The sequence below is a fragment of the Ambystoma mexicanum genome, chromosome 1q, assembly GCF_040938575.1.
Source record: "Ambystoma mexicanum isolate Mex_15411 chromosome 1q, UKY_AmexF1_1, whole genome shotgun sequence".
Classification (NCBI taxonomy): Eukaryota; Metazoa; Chordata; class Amphibia; order Caudata; family Ambystomatidae; genus Ambystoma; species Ambystoma mexicanum.
This window is the reverse complement of record NC_090922.1, coordinates 1395102295-1395122644: the sequence shown is the minus strand read 5'-3', so window position 1 is coordinate 1395122644 and position 20350 is coordinate 1395102295. Positions and strand designations below refer to the sequence as shown.

General features: G+C 45.2%; 1 protein-coding gene across 1 annotated transcript in view; it reads right to left on the bottom strand.

Annotated features, from left to right (window-relative positions):
• Window positions 1–739: 739 nt before the first annotated feature.
• Window positions 740–20350, bottom strand: part of LOC138548176 (voltage-gated potassium channel KCNC1-like) — a 121259-nt gene continuing 101648 nt past the window's right edge. Inside the window, exon 3 of the mRNA XM_069642260.1 lies at window positions 740–11938. Within this exon, the coding sequence (XP_069498361.1) occupies window positions 11126–11938 (813 nt within the window). The 3' untranslated portion in view covers window positions 740–11125. The remainder of the gene's footprint in view (window positions 11939–20350) is intronic.

Genomic DNA, 20350 nt, shown 5'->3' with positions numbered 1-20350 from the left:
ATATGTAGTGACTGATGCATTCCAAATGGCCATGCGTTGGCTTGTGTATTTCAAGTACACATGTAAAGGCTATGTATGCAAACTACAGATGCACATGCAGCGACCGAAGCATTCTAAGCACAGGCAGGGGAGGATGGTTGTCAGCTGTTGTGATGCTTATAGTGCTTAGAAAGTTGAGCAGCGCTGTAGGGGGGTGTAAGGTTGCCAGGGCCCCGCCTCACAAGGTTTATTCATTGTGCTTATGTGAGAGGATGCTCATCAGAATCAATCTTTGGCGGTTGCCATGTTTCTTTTCACATTGAGAAATGCATACACTCGCTTCAGCAAAGGAATGTACATGCAGTAACCATAAGCTATCAGTCTTCCATCTTTATTCAGTAACCATATGCTGTCAGTCATCCATCTTTATTCAGTAACCATAAACTGTCAGTCGTCCATCTTTATTCAGTAACCAGAAGCTGTCAGTCGTCCATCTATATTCAGTAACCAGAAGCTGTCAGTCGTCCATCTTTATTCAGTAACCATATGCTGTCAGTCATCCATCTTTATTCAGTAACCATAAACTGTCAGTCGTCCATCTTTATTCAATAACCAGAAGCTGTCAGTCGTCCATCTATATTCAGTAACCAGAAGCTGTCAGTCGTCCATCTTTATTCAGTAACCATATGCTGTCAGTCATCCATCTTTATTCAGTAACCATAAACTGTCAGTCGTCCATCTTTATTCAGTAACCAGAAGCTGTCAGTCATCCATCTTTATTTGCATATACAATTGAGGAAAATACATGACTACATGACATATTTGAAACACAGATATCATGTATGATTTATAAACAATAAGAACATATATTTACAATATTTTTGGGGCACATGTAATGTCCCAAAAGTCTTCGTTGGTACTATGCTCACGCAGCAGTATGGGATTCTGTTGTCATTCATCGAATTCCAAATAATCGCATGCCCCATCTGCATAGTTTCAACATGACCCAATGCAATCTATAAGTGCTTATCCAGACTTGTTTTTCTTTCTTTCTTCTTTGCATTCTGGGACTTGTAGTTCCACATTTCCCATTATAAAACACTGACTAAACATCCCAGAATGAAAAGAAAATAACAGGATAGGGTAAGCGCCCATATATTGGAGTGGGCGATGTTGGCAACTATGAATCTTTTCTACATCATAAATCCTACGATCCACCTCACATGCACCCATGCAATCATACATTTGTCCCCTGTTGTATTTCCCCTACTTACCCCCGACAGTACAGCTGCCCTGAGATTACTACAGGAGTCACGTGGCCCAGTATCAAAACTATCAACACAACATATCTGCTAGTCTGTCTGGTGCTTCCAGTTCGTTCCATTCAGAGCTCTGAGTGGAGTCGCTGCTGGGTGCAGAATTGTCACCTGATGGTTGGCCACAGACAAACAAGGGATACATAATTAAATACTTAATCGTTCATTACATGCTTAACACCGGAGACCAGTCTCTAATCACCGGACCGGGAAATGAACCTTTGTTGCTCTGCTGCTGACTTGCTTCCAAAACAAACGCATTGCCCCTGAGCTATCCTCCCACTCGATATGAGCCTTATACTGAAGAATGTGCGTTATAGCCCAGCGAGAAACTGAAAAAATGGCTGAAAACTCCAAAGGTCTGTAGAGAGTCATGCAACGGCACACAGTGAGATGATTTCTGACCTTTCCAGCCCTAATATTATTTGTTTGGTTAGGAAAGAATAGTCCTTTAACATAATGTTACACACTGATCACCTGCTATTATATAGGAACGGTCAGCTGATAAGGACATTTCAGACAAGGTGATTAAGCCTGCCGGCTACCAGCGAGGAGTCAACGAGTGTAAAGACCAATCCGTCAAGTGATTATTAGACAATTCCTCTTTTTAATGTTCAACTGTGCAGAAGACCGGAGATAAATTAAACTTGTGAACATCAATTCTTCAAAGGAAAGATTATTTGAAGAAAGAAATCCATTTGCCACAAAAAACAGAAAGGAAGTGGAGATGGACTGACGACACAGGTACAAAGTATTAAGGGTAATTATTTTACATATACTCCACATATACTGTTTCGATATCAGAATATAAGTACAAAAGCGTGATATTAACACTTATTCATCTCTTATTAGATTCTGCAGATTCCATATCACCCCTTTTCCCCGGCAATCTTCCCAACATATGAGAGTTACTTTTAGAGAGCAACAAGGTTCTGGGAGAGGCTTTGAAATACGTGGTTCCTGCGCAAGGAGAAGGGACTTCTCAACGTGTGAGTGAGACCCTGCAGGAGAGAAACATCTATGGTAAGGAATTTGAGAGTGGCATCAGCTCCAATGGAATCAAGTTGCAAAACACATGTAGTGAAGATGCATCAACAAGGGGTGGCCGGGAGGCATGGAGTGGTGCGGTGGGCAGGCATGAGGGCTCTCGAGCATCGATCAAAGGATCGGTCCCAGGAGTTTTCCTCGTAGTCATAGATCCTATGTACGTTTGGTAAGAGCATATTAGTTGGAGAGAAAGGGGTATGTTTCTTACCTGTAACTTCTGTTCTCCAGCATTGGTATCTTTCATGGATTCACATGCTTTGAATATTCCCCATGGACCGGCTGGGAATCCTCAGTAACATTTTATTGTAGCTTATAATAGAATATTTCGGCTCACTTTTGTATCCCATCCATGTTCGTTTGGGTGTACTGTATCCCAGCAAATGGGGCGTCGAGTGACAAGCCCCACCGAAGAGGCCATCTTCATATTCTGACCCCACCGGGATGAGAGTTGGTGTAATGTAGCCTTGCTCCCTTAGAGGCGGTAGGTGGGCGCATGTTAATCCATGAAACACAGCAATGCTGGAGAACAGGGGTAACAGGTAAGAGACATACTCCTGCTCAAGCATTGGATCTTTCATGGAATCACATGCTTTGAATAGATTGCCACAGCAGTTAAGAATGTTCAACAGCAAGTGTAAAGGGAGAAGACATACCTTACTGAAACTAGTAACAATAATACATAACAAACAAATAATAAACTAAGCATTGTCAGACGGCTCTTCCCACCTTTGCTTCAGCTTCTCCTTGTCCCCTCATGCAGTAATGCTTGACGAAGGTGTGCAGAACTGCCCAGGTTGCTGTGCGGCGCATGTCTGACAGGGGAGCCCCTGTCTATAGCGCTTCCGAAGACCCCACTGCCCTAGCAGGAATGAGCACGGACGGGTCCTTGCAGTACCCTCTTAGCACGGGGGTGCGCCATGGAAATTGCAGTGGAAGCCCATCTGGCAATACCTTGCTTTGAAATCGGTCGCCCCTTGTTAGGAGGGTCAAAAGCCACAAATATTTGAGATGATTGTCAAAAATGTTTGGTTCTGTCATTGTAGAACTTCAGGACTCTCCGCTGGTCCAGTGAATGTAGGGCCTGTTCGGCTGGTGTGCACGGATGTGCAGAGAAAACCGGTAGGGTTGCTGCAATTTACAGGTGTTAAGTTTGCCAGCACCATGGGAACAAATGTAGGGTTTGTTTTTAAGATGATCTTGTTCGTCTCAAATCGTAGATACGGAGGACTAACCGTGCATGTAATTCATGACACCCGTCGGAAGGATGTTATTGCCACTAGAAAAGCAGTCTTCCAGGACACAAATATTATGTCCGCAGTTGCCATTGGTTCAAATGGGGGTTTCATGAGGGCTGCTGGCACAGTGTTTAAGCTCCACTGAGGAGTATTTCTTTTGAGAGGGATAAGTGCAGAATAGACCCCTCATAAAGTGCTTAACAATGCAGGCTCTGAAAATGGGAGCTTTCCCTTGCTTCCTGGTGCACCTAGAGATTTCCGCCAGATGCACTTTGATGGGTGGGTGAGACAAACTGTCTTTTGCCAACTGTAAACGGTATGGAAGGATTTGGTGAGGATCCACGTTTAACGGATCTACTTGCTGGGAGATCCACTTGTCCACATATGACTTGTTGGTAGACTCTGCTGTGTCGGCCCTTAGGATGTTTCTGCACTCTTGCATGAGCGGGATGTGTGTGAACTCATTGAAGTCAGGAGCCAAGCCTTTAATGTTTGTGTCCCTGGGCCGTGGTGTCTGACCTGTTGGTTGCAAATAGTCAACAGATTGGGGTCCTGACCCAAAGAGACTGGACAGTCCTGGGAGAGGTAAGATGTTTTGAGAACCACAGTTGTCTCATCCATGCCGGGGCTATGAGAATGGCTGTGCCCTTGTATGTTGCCATCATTTGGAGGACCTTGTGTAAAACTGGCGATAGAGGCTAGGCATAGGCAAACATTCCTGCCCATGACAGTGCAAATGCATCACCTAGTGATTGATGGTGCAGATACCTGCTTGTGAACCGCAGACATTTATTGTTTTCAGACGTGGCAAACAAATCGATGGTCGGTGTTCCCCACTTGTTGAAGATTTGTTGAAGTTTCCTGTCTGGCTTTTGCCATTCGTGTGACTGGTCGTTGCTCTGCTGAGCTGAGCTGTAGTTTCATTTTCCTTTCCTGGGTGGTGAAAAGCCTGTAGTTGCATTTTGTTTTCGATGGCCCAATGTCACAACTGTTGGGCTTCCCAGGACAGTGCCCTTGATCTCGTGCCCCCCTGGTTCCGCATGTAATACATTGTGGTCGTGTTGTCTGTGAACATTTGTACCACTTTCCCCTTGAGCACTGGCTGGAATGAGCAAAGGGCATGTGCTACTGCCTTGAGCACTATGTTGATTTGGAGTTGTGTCTCGATCTGTGACCCACAGCCTTTTACTGAGAACTGGTCTGTGTGTGCGCTCCATCCTGTGAGTGATGCATCCGTTATTATGGTCTCCTGGAATGGGGGATGCCTGAACGGGACTCCTTTGGTGATGTGTGCTGGTACGAGCCACCACCGCAAGCTGTCTGTGAGTGACCTTTGTTGTTGTTATTTTGCTGTTCCACGTCCCCATTAGTAGGGACCAACGATCCGCTAGGAATTCTTGTAGCAGTCTCATTTTCAACCTGCAATGTTGGATTAGGGGAATGCAGGAAGACATGGTGCATAAGAGTTGCATGACGCTCCTGATGGTGTTTGTGGAATTCATTTCATGACTAGGTGGGGTATGGGCGCTGCCCTTTCCACAGAGGGGTGCACCTGCCCCTCATTGGTGTTGAACTGTGCCCCTAGTAACACTAGCTTGTTCGATGACGTGAAGCAAGATTTGCTTGAATTTATTGCAAAGCCGAGGTGTAAGAGGGTGCTGGACACCTGATGGATCACCTTTTCCACTGCTTGGAGCTCGTACTAACCAATCGTGGAGATATGGATACACATGATATCCTTCTCTCCTGAATCGACACAGCTATAAGGGCTAGGCATTTTGTGAATGTTCTTGGGGCTGAGCGAAGACCATATGGGATGATTTTGAATTGATAGTGATTTGTGCCCACGACAAATCTTAGACATTTTCAGTGGCTTTTGCAAATTGGAACATGAAAATATGCATCTTTGTGGTCTAGTGATGCCTGGAAGTCACCCTCCTTTATGGACTTCATGACATTTGCTAGGGTGAACATTTTGAAATGTTGTTTCTTGACATATTTGTTCAGACTTATTAGGTCCAGAATTGGTCTTCATGAGTCGACTGTTTTTTTACTACGAAGAATTCAATAGCGTTTTTTGTGAGTAGTGTTTCTACTTTCGCACTTTAGAATGTTTAAGTGCGGTTGGTGATGGAATATTGGAGGCGTAGAGGAGGGGTTCCTTGGAACTCTATGACATGCCCACTTCATTGGTTACTTGTTGCCACTGCCATAGATGATATTATAAGTTGCCTCCCACCTGCTGTAGTTGGGCTGTGGGCAACTGGTTGATGGGAGTCAGGCTTGCTTTTGCTGACTGCCCCTACAAGCGGACATTGTATGTCACCTTCTTGGAACTTGTTTGCAGTCCTTTTGTTTCTATAGGTACGCACTGTGATACCCCTGGTAGTATGTTTGTGAATAAGAGGTTCCTCTTTGATACCCTTTTACGCCTCTGTTTTCATTGTGGAATGACCAGAGGCTCCTCTGAAGGAGTGAAAAATGCATCTCGCGGTTAGCGTAGTAAGTTATCTTTCTGTATCTGTGTCTGCTTTTATGGCTTTTAAAGCATCGTCGTTTTTGGGACCAAACAATTGGTCTCCCTCGAAAAGGCATGTCTATTACCTTTGCCTGAACATATGCCCTGAGGTCTGTGCATTTTAACCATGCCCGTCTTCGTAGCACAACGCCATTATTGACTTGCTTAAACCCAGTCTCTGCAATATCAACTACGATGTTGATTGCATGATTTGAAGCATCTTCCCCTTCTCGCAGGATGTCTAAGGCCTGCTTTCTTTTCTCTTCTGACAAATACTCTAGTAGCTGCGCCATCCGGTCCCACATCTCGTGGTCATATCTTGAGAGTATTGCCAGTAAATTTGCTGGCTTTATTGTCGTGCCTCCAATGGCTAGAATTTTCTTGCCAAATGCGTCTTGTTTCCTGATGTCATTGTCAGGCAGAACTGCGCATTTCTGAGCTTGTGTATTGGATTTTCTGCACGCTGAAATCACTGATTCTGGGGTAGGTTGGGTTGTAAGGCATTTTGGGAACAGCTCCGGGGCTTTATATTTTTTCTCTAGGCGGACTTTTAATGCCAGTTCTAAGAAAGGTTTCTTCATGAGCAACAACCTTTCCTCCAAAACAGGGTCTAGAATGGGCATTGACATTTCCGCTTTCCTGTGCTTGTGCATTCCATCGAACAGGAAACAATCTTTTAGACTGTATTGTGGAATGCAGTTATGTCATCAGGTGAAGAATGACATGGTGGTTCATCAGCATCTTGGTTTAGACCCAAGTCGGTGTCCTCCCAGTTGTCTAACTGTGGTGATTTTGTGGTAGAATTGTCAGTGTCCCCATTGTCTCCTTTGTCCGTACTAGAGGACTCTAATTCTCCTTCTTCTTGACTATATGGATAATGTTGCGGTTTTGGAGAAGACCTTTGTGTTCTATTGGGGCTGGGTCGCCATGCATGCCTCCTAGGCTTGACAGGTGCCCCGGCAGTGGGTTTATATGTCTGGTGAGGGTATTACCTCTAGGTTTGTTAAGTTGTTCCCTTGCTGTAGTATTAGACCTGCAGGGTTCTCCCGAAGGGCCTGGTGCGTCATTTAGCATCTGTGGTTGTGGTTCACTGGGTGTCAGCCTAGTACCCAGTTGCTGAATTAGAGACTGAAGAGTAGATAAGACTTGTATTGATAACAAGGGCTGTAGGTTAAGTAAAGGTTCTGCTAGCCTTAAAGGGGTGTCCAGTACCACAGGTGTAGGTACTGGTAACTCCTATAGCCTTGGTTCCACTGTTTCTTCCTGTGGCGAAATATTGATCTCCCTGAGGTTACTGGGGTGAGTACCCCTGTTCTAATTCTAAATTAATATGGTGCTCATGTATCTTGTCTGGAAGAATTGATGATAACGGAAACAGGGCTGGGCCATTAGAGTCTATTGGGTGATTGGTGTCTCCCTCTAGATGAAGCGAGGATGGGCCACTTTCGGTTATTATGATCTGGTCCTCTTTGATACTTGGTGAATGCAGTGACCTGACAGATATCTTAAGGACCATTGGGCTTTGTACAGGGACAGAGTCTCCAATTGATTCGTACATCCTTTTTTTCTGGCCTGTGTATGCCTTCAGGTCTGTTTTTGTGTTTTAATTTTCCTAATTTTCTTCAGTTTTCCTAATTTTCAACTTTTTCTGTGTCCCCATGGACAAGGATGCTCTAATGTTCTTTTTCAGCCCCAACGGGTTGACGGTGGAGACAGGAGAGATGTTGGTGACTTTCCATGTTCCGTCGCCACCACTGTCGACGTTATTTGGATTTCCCTGGATGGTGTCGTCTAGGAGGGAGCAGCTGATGCTACTGACTGGCCTTTGAAGATATGATTGGCATCGACAGGTGTGAAGTCGATACAGTCGTCGACAATTATTTTGAGTGGTTTGCATCGATGAGGTTGTCAACTACGGTTTTGGGTTGTCGACGGTGATGAAGCCGACGACCATGCTCTAACAGCCATCAACGGTTTTTGGGTGACAGTGAGGATCATAGCGCTTCCTGTGAATACCATCGTAGTTTTCATTCTCGCAGGGTCTCTCGTCAGCGAGATCGTCGGCGGCCAGACAGATTTCTGTTTTCTCTTCCTTTTTCTTTTTAAAAGTAGCAGAAGAAGACATTCTGTCTTCTGACCTGGGCCATTTATGTGTCTTTGGCCTGTCAGACTTGTTCTCCGCCACACTTCTAGAAGATTCTCTTTCTATCTTTGAGGGTTTTTGTGCTAAATGTGACACAAATTTCACAATCCTTCTGGATGTGATTAGGATATAGAAAATAAATGCATTCAGAATGCTTGTCTCCCTCATATACGTTTTTAATTCCACATCACTGGCATGCTTTGAAAAGATCTTTACACTTTTCTTCCATATTTGAAAGGTTAAAGCACTTATCTGTTGTTTTTAAGAAAGCTCTTCAAGTTATGATGGAAATATGTTGGTTTCTGTCCGTATTTCTCCCAGAGATAAAGCTTTGAGGACTCCTCGACGCAGTGTGCGGTTAGAATCTGAAGATGGTCTCTTGGGTTGGGCTTGTCACTCAACGTCTCATTGGCTGGGATATAATACACCCAACAAGACATGGATGTGCTACAAAAGAAAGCCTAAAAGTTGTATTATAAGCTATAATAAAATGTTACTGAGGATTCCTAGCCTGCGGCAGGGAATATTCAAACCATGTGAATCCATGAAAGATCCAATGCTGAAGAAGTATTGCTCTTGCCTTGCAGACTCCATAATATGATATCTGAGCCACTGATGTTGGTTGGATCCCATGGGTGGATATGCAATATTTCCGACCCCAGTAAATAGGCTCAGAAGCATGCCTTAAAACAGATTTGTTTTCCTGTCTTTTCACTACCCCTAGTTCATCTTCAGAGAACCTTTTTAATTTGGGGTATTAGGTGGCGCCTCAGCTTCAGCTATAAGCCAAAACTATTGTATTAGAATAAAGCTATGTTTGAGATGTCATGTGAGGAGGGACACACAGCTTGTAGGTGTTGTTTGGTTATTTGCCCACCCATTGACTGCCCGTTGCCATGCTAATCCCTATGGCCATTCTCACCCACTTACTGCCCCGCCCCGGCCAAAGCACTTCCTTCTGGGATCTCTTTAAACACACCCGATCAACAATAAACATCAAACCTTTGCCTGCCAGAGTTGTTTCTAAGCATTCTGCTGAGAGTTAATCACTTACTTGCAGTAGTTAAGGGCTAATGGTGTAATACACATGATTTGACCAAGTGTGCTATCAGCCACTTGATTATTATCTGTTCCTTGCACTGAAGTCCTGTTAAAAACAAGCATTAACAAAGCCAGCAGTTGGGACTTATGTATAGATATTAAGTGGGCACTGACCAATCACTACTACCAATTGTCTAGGTAATTACACCATTTTTCAGCAATGCCATAAATAGAGAAAAGCCCAAACTGTTGGCTTTGCCAATTCTTGTTTCGTTATCATAGACCATTGTCTATGTCCTCACAATATAAAACTGCATAAAAGACATTTAAACACAATATAAGGAAAAATTCAGAACAGCAAAATGAAAAAAGCGTTTTGGCTATCTAGGGAAGTGGCGTACCTACATAGAAGGGGTGGGACATTTGACAGGTATCAGGATTACGATGCCAGGTTCGCTACAAAAAAGTAATGAAACTGGATAAATGTACGGATTTAGGCTGATAATTGCATTTCACCGCCTCAGACAGAACCCCAATACTACCTTATTATGCTTAAAGTATAATTTAACATATAGTGCTTCACTATAATTGAAGCCTCAAATAGTTGAACTATAAAGAATATGTAATCAAGCAAAGGATTTTCTTTGTTGCAATGATGGCATGCTATAGGTGTTTTCAGGTTCCACCAAATGCGTGGCATGTATTGAAAAAACAAATGGTTGTTCATATTGCTGACCACACATATGATAATTAGTAGCACAGGGAGGGAAACTAATGATTTTAGAGGATTCGTGGTTAGGAGCAAAACCGCAGCTCCTGTGGCTGTCTGCTTCCCAGGTGAGTGTTCTTACTTCTGGTCCATCAACGCTTTGGCAATGAGCCGCGACCGAGCGCATAAGAAGCGATTTTCAGCCAAGACAACCATGTGCCTTGTACTCTTAGCATGAATGTGCAGACTTCTTTAACCCCTGTTGAATGGCAAGGTGACACCTAGTGGTGAAACGATCAACAGTACATTGTGAGGCTATACCCCCTTCTTTATGGTGGTATTTTGGGGCTGAAATAGTGGCGACGTGTGTCTTTTAGGGGCCGCTTTGTAGTGAGAAAAAAAAAGAGCAGTATGTCCAAACGTGGCCCCCAAGGTCAGTGAAGGGTCATTTAAATTGCCCAGGGGAAAATGGCTTGTTTGTTACTTCTTGGTAGAGCCAAGTGATTTTCCATTGAATTAAAATCCATGCCATGTTCATAGGTTTGCAGCACAGCGCTTTGGTATAGAGTGTTGAGTCTACAGAAAATCCATGCAGAAAATCTGCCTGCATTTCCAAGCACATGGAATTTGCATGTTCATGCTAATGCCGCCCCCCTGCAGGTATGTGCTGGCCTCTATTCACAAATTGTTCTGGCGAGGGGGTGAGAACAGGCATGGAAATCTAAGCCCACATGTATTTCTGTGCCTGACACACACCCTTTCACAAAAACAATCAGAACTGTACAGCATAGACAGTGGTCCTTTGAGTGCAATACTATGTGCTTTGAGGCCCTCGGGATGCAGGGTGATGCTGAACAGTGGCAACACGGGAAAGGCCTTTCAACCTAATGTGTGGTGTTCTTAGAATACGACTAATACATCCCCCCTGGATAATTCTTGTGCCAACTCTGATGTTCTATTTAAACGCAAAGGATGCGTGATACAGCTAGAGGAAATGGGAAAAAATAGCCTACACATTTGCATAGAAAAGATACAGTTTGGTTAGTTCAAGACTTTCCATTCTATTTCATACATGTAAAACATCACTATAATGTAATGTGTGCAAAGCATTAACAAGCGCACGAGTCACAGAATGAGTCACTGGGGGTGTTTCCGTCTGCTCATGGTCAGCTTCTCCTGCGCCTTGGCTATAGAGTAGTAGCGTTGAAACTTGATAATTAGGATCGGGATAGGGATCACAATGGTTAGGATGCCTGACATTGCCGTCAAGGCGGCCACTATCTTACCAGGTGTGGATATCGGGTACATGTCTCCGTAGCCCACTGTGGTCAGGGTCACAATAGCCCACCAGCAGGACGCATATATGTCCCCAAAGTATCTCTCATGAAAGAACTGAGACTCAACAGCCTGAAACTCGGCATAGAAGATTATCGTACCGAAGAAAAGGGTTTCAAATGTCAAAACCAACAGCAAAATAAGGATCTCTCGAACTGCAGAATTAAGCGTGCCTGATACGACCTTGATGATAAAAACGGCTTCGAGCAGTTTGAAGAACCGCACCAACCTGATGATGTAGGTTACACGCATAAATCCCAGGATGATCCAAAGCTTGGCTAGTGTTTTAGGGCGCCCGAAAGCCAACAATTCAATGAAGACAGGAAAAAATGAGATGAAGTCAGCAATGTTCAGAAGATTTCCTATAAACTTCTTCTTGTCTGGGCAGAAGAAGACGCGCAGGCAGAACTCAGCGATGAAGAAGAGAACACACAGAAGCTCCAAGTAGAGCAGGAAGTTGGACTTGGTGTACGCCAACTCGCCTGAGAGGTTCATGATAATGCTGGAGGATGAGTAATGAGTAATGTTGCTCTCGAAAAGGAACTGGTCTTTCGTCTCCTCGAAGAAGATTATGATCACTCCGATGGTGAAGAGCAGGGAGATGACAGTGACACACTGCAAAGACAACAAACGTTGAGAACAAATGTCAATGTTTGGCTTGAACACACTGGTCAATTAATGCATTTTCTTGGCACCTCACATCAGCAGATGTGGCAAACATACAGTCTACAAAATGATTTACCTTGGAACATATGTAGGATGGGGAACTAGGAAGCTGATTATGGACACCAAACCTAGGGCCAGGCCAGAGCTGGTTTCCATCCAGACTTGATAGTTGCCCATTGATGATGAATAAGCTGCCCTCCAGCTCCTGCTATACACTCCTGAGTGGGAATGTGAGAGACCACCCCCCCCCAGATAAATGTGGGTCACTTTCACAAATTACTGCCATTCAAAAGCAAAGGGTCGTGTGGTCTATGGGACCTCAGGGCTCCATGTGGGCCTGTTGCTGACTTTCTGCATTATGGTCTTCTGTTTCAAGGAGCCTGAAGGTTTCTGTAGTATATCTATCAAAGGTTCCTGGAATGTACCTAGTAATGGTAAGGATCTGTCTTTATGCTTGGTGCTGAGGATTTTCAATGCAATCTGAACCTCTCCTGGAGTGTCTGGTTGCATAAATTTGAAGTGCGTCTTGCATTCTTCTAAATCATGGTCAATCTGTTTTTTGTTTTTTTTGGTGGGCGAGCGAGATACATTATTTTGTCAGATGGGTACATTCAGGATATTTCTTTATGATTGGTGTGAAAAATGGCAGGCTCATGCAGAACAATGATTTTTGGAAATTAGATCCTTTGATCACTGCCTTCATTTTCATATGTAGTAAAGTTGTGAGATAAAGATGATGCTTGGGTACTTTCTTTTTATTAATAAGACTGGATAGAATTAGTATCATTTTGTGGTCAGACACCAAACATTATGCTTTGGTTGATGAAGTAAAAACACGTTTTCCTGGCTGTGTGCATAGACCAGAATATGGCACTCATACTCTGTGTCACGCAAAATAATTAATAGGCTAGTACTACTGGACCTGTTGGCACGCTATTCTGAGAGTTATTGATGTCTATAATTGGCAGAAACTTAATTGATATGTCATAATATACAACAGAAAAAATTCAAGTTAATACAATTTAGTATTTATAAAACAATACATCAACGTTGGCTTAATAGGACTAGTAAACAGGAAAAACTACTGCCGACACATGTTTCGCTCAATTGGCTTTTTCAAGGCATTGTACGATCAATGTATATGAAAGGAAATGAAATGAAATGATATTTTATTTATATCGTGCTTGTACACAAGTGTTTCAGAGCGCGACCAGGCAAAAAGGGAGAGGAACAAGGGAGAGAAAGAAACAGAAAAAAACAGCGATCTTACTAGGCCCATATATATCAAAGTAGCTCATGTATATTTCTCATTAAATGTACATTGCTATAATAATATTAGTAGACTACTAAATACGTCCTCTCCCTTCATATTCTATATAGTTCAAATAGTGTTTCTAAAGAAATGTACATCCCCTTTCCTTTGTTGGAAACCGGGGGCGATCGTCTCAGGCCCCAAAGTGGTTCTGAATGTGGCAGAGGCCCATGAGTGTGACGTAGATACTTAGGAAGCTTATAAAGGGTATGGTGGTGCCATTAGAAGCTGCATTATGGGTAGATTATTACATGACCAGGTCTATATTGCACAAGAATATGAAACGCCATTTTAGGAAAAAGCAGCCATCTTGAAATTGAGGCTTGGCGCTGCACTGCAGCCAGAACCGTAGGCCTGGAACAAAGAGAAACGTTTGTGAATATAGGATCGAGTTGCCACCTGGGAAGCAGCGGGAAAGGTTGAACCAGCAGGAACTCATAAACCTCTCATTATCTTATACTGTTAGAATGTGTAGCCCTGAAAGAATGTGCCCTGCAAGGCCATGGGGAGGTGAAGAGCTTCCTTAGCACGGTTATCCCATGAGAAGGAGGGCACAAGCCTCTGACCTACCCCAGCCCCAAACCCAAGATATAGTGTCGAGGTGACCTTCTCCCAAGACCCCAGAATACCGGCGAGCCCAAGACCACTGACCATAAAACTGTTAGAAAACCCATTTCTCAGAAAGATCATAGCGCAATATCCTGGGCCTGTATGATTTGTTCTGCGAGGTGCCAGGGAGGTCAAATTAAAAAAGTTAAGCCCGGATTGGGAAAAGCTGGAATGTCCCTGACAATCCTAGAGTCGAGCTGGGGTTTGTAAGATAGTGTGACCTCGAAAGTATCCTCTGCGCCCATGTCTGCAATACTAGGTGGATAGGGCATGCTGTGAATTGTGCTTTTTTAATTAGCAGTTATGAACTGTGAGCTCAATGACGTGCAAGGAAGAACCCCATGTGGAAGAAGATGTACATGAGATGCTGGGACCAATGACCTGGCATCCCATATGGAGCAGGCCGCCTATGTGCAGGGACGCACCAACCAGCTACATGGATCTGTAACCTATGTAATGTATGTCAGCTGTGAAGCTTTTCACCTTTATAATATATTGTCCATGTTGTTTTCGTCAGAGCGCTCCATGGCAGCAGAGTCCTTTGCTGGCGTGTCTTCTTCTTTTTTTTAATAAAGCTTTGTTCTCCCTGCAAGAGGTGTCCTCTACTTTTTTCTCTAGTGGGTTGTATTTTTTCTGGTGTGAGCGTTGAGGGGCTTTTCTACATTTTTGTTGACCCAGACGTGAGGCCAGGTTTTCCCTGAAGACGAAGGCTTCCAGGCCGCATCTCTGAAGGGGCCAAGCCCACCTGCAGTGACCAGTCCCAAGCATGCAACCCATAGTGGTGTATAGGAGCCATTTTCACAGAATTCCTGTCTGCTCTTTGAAGTAGGGCGTGGCTCCTAGGAAGGTGCAGGCTGTTTTTGGGACCCCCTGAAGAAGGAGCTTGTTGAACAGGCAGATGTCTGTACATCTCTTGCGAGCAACAGCAATGAGGGGTTGACATTAAGAGGGAAGGAGAATAACAGGAAAAACGGTGTGTGTGTCATAGAAGAGAAGGCGGAAGTGAATGGGGAGCTGGCAGGTGATTGAGTGGAAGAGTGTGTAAAAGACCACATGGTGGTTTTGTACTTTAGTATAATTATTGTTATAAGTATACAAGAAGAGAAACAGAAGTGTGGGATCCTTCAGTGCTAGGAGAGAATGTGGCACCATACTTTTCATTGTGATACGAGGATATAGCAAGTAGGGGCTCTGTATAATTAGAGATCTCGGATTCCTGTACCTAATATATTCCGGGTGGGGGCATGTGACGAAGTAGTGGTTGTTGTTTTAGTTTGTTATTTCAGTTTGTTGTTTTAGTCTATTAAATATTATTGTGTATTAGGAGTAGGCCGAGGGAGCGCCTGTGAGAGTGGTGTGAGTGTCGAGTGTGAGGAGTGAGAGAGTGTGGTTATGGGTGGGAGCATGGACAGGGGGAACGGAGTACCGGTAATGACATTTATGACAAATTGTGCATGGTATATAACTTTTCATAATGATCATCAATATGGGGGGAATGACTCAGTCGGAGTATATGTACAGTGCATTGCCATTGTATAGTGATAAGATAGAGAAGTATCACAGGCAGTGGGTGGCAGAGACACAGGGGCTGTCCCGCTCCTGGCCATGCAGGGAAAAAATGACAGGGGGATATATCGGAACATATGTTCACCTTTTTAGCTGCCAAATACAAAGGTAAAAAACTTCATAAAAGGAAAGAGATTTTAGATTTATGGAAAATGGTAGAGGACATAGAAGACACTGTTGGGTGCAAACCCCAGTGTGATGGTAGCCCCACCTCAAAAGCAGAAACAGCAACAGTACCTAAGGAAACACAGCCACCCTTACCCGGAGGAGGGCTGTATCCATCCGCTCACCACCTGCCCAGCCCTGGGATACATGAACCCAACATATGTGCCCGCCCCCGACACCGCACCACTGTCATATTGACCAACATCTAACACTACAACACCATGGGATAATAAAGCACAGAAAGAGTTACTGGAGGCATTAGAAGTGATAAAAGTGGAGTTGGCATGGTTGAGGGCATTAAGAGAAGTGGAAGCAAACCGGGGTGTGGGCTGGATGAATGGAGGGCCGGAGACATTATGTTTAGATTAGAGAGCACAACAATAAAGGATGTGCACATTGAGAAGGTGAATAGTGGCAACTGAGGAGCAGAAAGTGTAGGGTATGGGACTGTAAGGTCTGACAGGAACTCATACAGAGACTTGCGGGAAGGAAATTGGGACACCATGGGTGAGTTAGAGGATGAGGAGGAGGAACAGGAATGCACCAGATTTCACACCAAGGCCAGAAAGCATGGTGGGTCCGCGGTTGAGGAACCGATTTGGGTGGGAAGCAGTGGGCAAGAAAAAGAGAAGTAATGGGAGGAAGGTAAAGCGAGGAATGGGCACACAGTTGCCATTGTTGCATAAATGACCAGGAAGGGTGCAGTATGACCCCTGTGCCCAGATGGATAAAACCAACTTGATCAAAGTACTCCCTCTCCTTACTGCAGGGGCTGGGAAATGGATATATGCATTTGAGAAACAGACTTCTGTGGGAGACATAAAAAGTCTGCTCTTCACAATTGTGGGAGATCAGGTTGGGTATGTGCGGATTAAGGCAGGGTATCCAGGCATTAAGCTAGATGATGATGCGCATGATGGGGCACCCTTCAACAATATCAGATCGTGTTGTGGGACGCACTGTGGAGGGCATATCCCGACAGGCCGGACTTGCAGTCCATAATGCAGTATACCATGAGGGAAGATGAAGACCACGCACAGTACATTTTGAAATGTGGAGGAGATGGGGAGAGTGGAGAGTTGAGATGGGAGAACAGTGGGACTGATTAGTTCCTCTTTTCTATTTCGTTATTAAAAGAGGATTGCCCAAAGAGGTGCAGAAGGCACTTAAGAAGATAGTGGATATTGAAGAAAAGAGGTGGGCCGAGATACAGACTATAATCATACTCCACTGTAAATGGATAAAGAGAGGGAAAAGCAAGTGGTGTAAAGGTTGCAGGTAGAGGAAGAGAAACTGGTACCAAAAAAACCAGCTGAAAATAGCAGCCCAAGGAACCAAACAGAACTAGCGGGGCAGAGAGAAGTGTGGCCAGAAGCAAGAATAGCAACACTGTGGCTAGGCGGAAGACAAGGGCAGTTGAGCAGTGGACCGCAGCCACAGTACTCTGGATGGTATCAAGGAGGTCAGAAACATGGGAGAAGAGGGTTCAATGGGGGCAGAGGGAGCAGAGGCGGATTTGGAGGGATGGGCCAAAGAGGGGGAGAGATGTCAGTCTAGCGTTGGGCAAGCGGGAAGGGGGGTCTTTTCACAAGGGAATGCAGAAGTAAGATGAGAACGGAATACAATCCATATGCCCCTGCCTGCCCAGTAAAACAACAGCAACACCTCCCTATGCCACCATTGAACACATTAATACAATACGAAATTCATCAGGCATGCATGCAGTTACCAACACAATTGCAACCACCGGCATCGTCCAGCGCCCCAAACCACCCACACTGCTGAACCAATCATACAGTGCTCCTGTTCCCAGAAACAATGCTGTTGCAAACGGGACAATAGCTTGGGGCATGAGCATGTTGGGAGGTAATCATTTCACGTTCTCGGTCACAAACACATATCCTTGTTAGGATAGCCCACAGAGAGCTCTTGCGTGCCTGGCCGAGCCCTTGACTACCCACCCTGATGAGGAATAATTGGTGGGGCCAGTACACCTGTTGGCTCAAGGTAAACAGTGCTTCTCCATGTGCTCTCTACCTCAGATCCTTACAGTGACACAAACCCCATGGCACCAGTCAAGAGAGGGCGAATGGTGTAACCCCCTGAGTGGGATAGGTGGCAGGGCAACCACATTTGTTCTAGACAGGATTGATGTGGTGGCACAACCCTGAGAAGTGTCATATTAATGAGGAATGCAAAAGAATTCTTCTCCAAGGTTGTGAGCAAGAAATTACAACTCCCTGAGGGAGTTTCTGAATTCCAGACCCTTTCCTAATGCAAGAGCCAAACTCGATGACCGCTGAAAGGCACCCCTTAATGGGTGATTAGCGCCGCCTGAATGCCAGGACAGTGAAAGTGACACCAGAGAGCTTGGCTGTTGTGGCATAGCCTCGGAAAAACCTATCGAGGGTATTCTAGTTCCAGGTAAACTCAGTGGACCTTGAAAGTAATGACAGAGACCACTGAATAGTAACAGCTCCAGGAAGGGAAAAGATAGGCCTCCAAGCCTCTAATCTCTATCCCTCTCCTCTTGCTTTGTTATTGATTATATTTGGGCAGGTGTGAAGGAAGCAGGGGAATCGAGAGGGGGGACATATTCCCCTCAGATTCCTGAGTGGAGGGGATACAATATCATTTATCTCTCCCCACAATTCTGGGAAGCTGGGGTACGGTCTGCACTGGGAAATAGAGTGCTGCAAGCCAATTCTGGGAAATTGGGTTCTGGTCTGCAGTGGGAAATAAAGTGCTGCCAGCCAATTCTGGGAAGCTGGGGTCCGGTCTGCTATGGGGAAATAGAGTGCTACAAGCCAATTCTGGGAAGCTGGGGTCCGGTCTGCTATGGGGAAATAGAGTGCTGCCAGCCAATTCTCAGAAGCTGGGGTCCGGTCTGCTATGGGGAAATAGAGTGCTGACAGCCAATTCTGGGAAGCTGGGGTCTGGTCTGCTATGGGGAACTAGAGTGCTGCAAGTCGATTCTGGGAAGCTGGGGTCCGGTCTGCTATGGGGAAATAGAGTGCTGCCAGCCGATTCTGGGAAGTTGGGGTCCGGTCTGCTATGGGGAAACAGAGTGCTGCCAGCCAGTTCTGGGAAGCTGGGGTCCGGTCTGCTATGGAGAAATAGAGTGGTGCCAGCCAATTCTGGGAAGCTGGGGTCCGGTCTGCTATGGGGAAATAGAGTGCTGCCAGCCAATTCCGGGAAGCTGGGGTCCGGTCTGCTATGGGGAAATTGAGTGCTGCCAGCCAATTCCGGGAAGCTGGGGTCCGGTCTGCTATGGGGAAATAGAGTGCTGCCAGCCAATTCCGGGAAGCTGGGGTCCGGTCTGCTATGGGGAAATAGAGTGCTGCCAGCCAATTCCGGGAAGCTGGGGTCCGGTCTGCTATGGGGAAATAGAGTGCTGCCAGCCAATTCCGGGAAGCTGGGGTCCGGTCTGCTATAGGGAAAATCGAGTGCTGCAAGTCAACTCTGGGAAGGTGGGGTCCGGTCTGCTATGAGGAAATAGAGTGCTGCGAGCTATTTCTGGGAACCTGTGGTCCGGTCTTCTCTGTGTTAATGGAATGCTGCGAACCAACTCTACCAAACTGGGGTCATGTCTGCTCTGGTGAAATAAAGTGCTGTGAGCCAATTCTGGCAAACTCGGGTACGGTCTGCTATGGGGAAATAGAGTGCTGCCAGCCAATTCTGGGAAGCTTGGGTCCGGTCTCCTATGGGGAAATAGAGTGCTGCCAGCCAATTCTGGGAAGCTGGGGTCCAGTCTGCTATGGGGAAAAAAAGAGTGCTGCAAGCCAAATCTGGGAAGCTGGGGTCCGGCCGGCTATGGGGAAAATCGAGTGCTGCAAGTCAACTCTGGGAAGGTGGGGTCCGGTCTGCTATGGGGAAATAGAGTATTGCAAGTCAATTCTGGGAAGCTGGGGTCCGGTCTGCTCTGGGGAAATAGAGTGCTGCAAGCCAATTCTGGGAAACTGGGGTCCAATCTGCTATGGGGAAATAGAGTGATGCAAGCCAATTCTGGGAAACTGGTGTCCGGTCTGCTCTGTGTAACTAGAGTACTGCGAGCCATTTCTGGGAAACTGGTGTCCAGTCTGCTGTTGGGTTGTTGGGGTGGTCAGGAAGGGTCCCCATCATTACAAGGGATTCATGATGCACGCACCGTATTGATGACTGGGGGGATGGCAACAAACTGGGCGCAATGCGGCAATTCCATCTATGTATCGAGTGCAGTTAATTATGGATGGGATATGTTACTTTTAATGTTACAGTTGTTTAGAATGTATACATATTAGATCTTCCTGCACGTAGAAAGATACAATGTTATAACTGCAAATGCAACATGAACACAATCCACACAACGGGGTGCTTTGCAAAAAAACATGGTAATCTCTAGCAAAATGCATTTTTGACTTTTAAACTGACTTTCTCAGGTTTTCAGACAGCAGAAAAATGTGTAAATCAGTAATTTTCATCTCTGTGGTTAGCTGCTGCACATGAATTTTAAGTAGCAGGGACATTCTTGAGGTAAAGAAGAATGAGTCACCTAGAAAGAAGGTCACCTACAAACAGGACAAGGTTTATGATTTAACAATTGCACAAGGGAAAAGATATTTTCTAGCTCATTGTATTGAAGTCACTGGAGGGGGTTGGTCATTTGTTTGGTGTTAAAATGAGGGCTGAGGCCAGGGTATCCAGTGTTTAATTTTTTTACAGGTCATCAC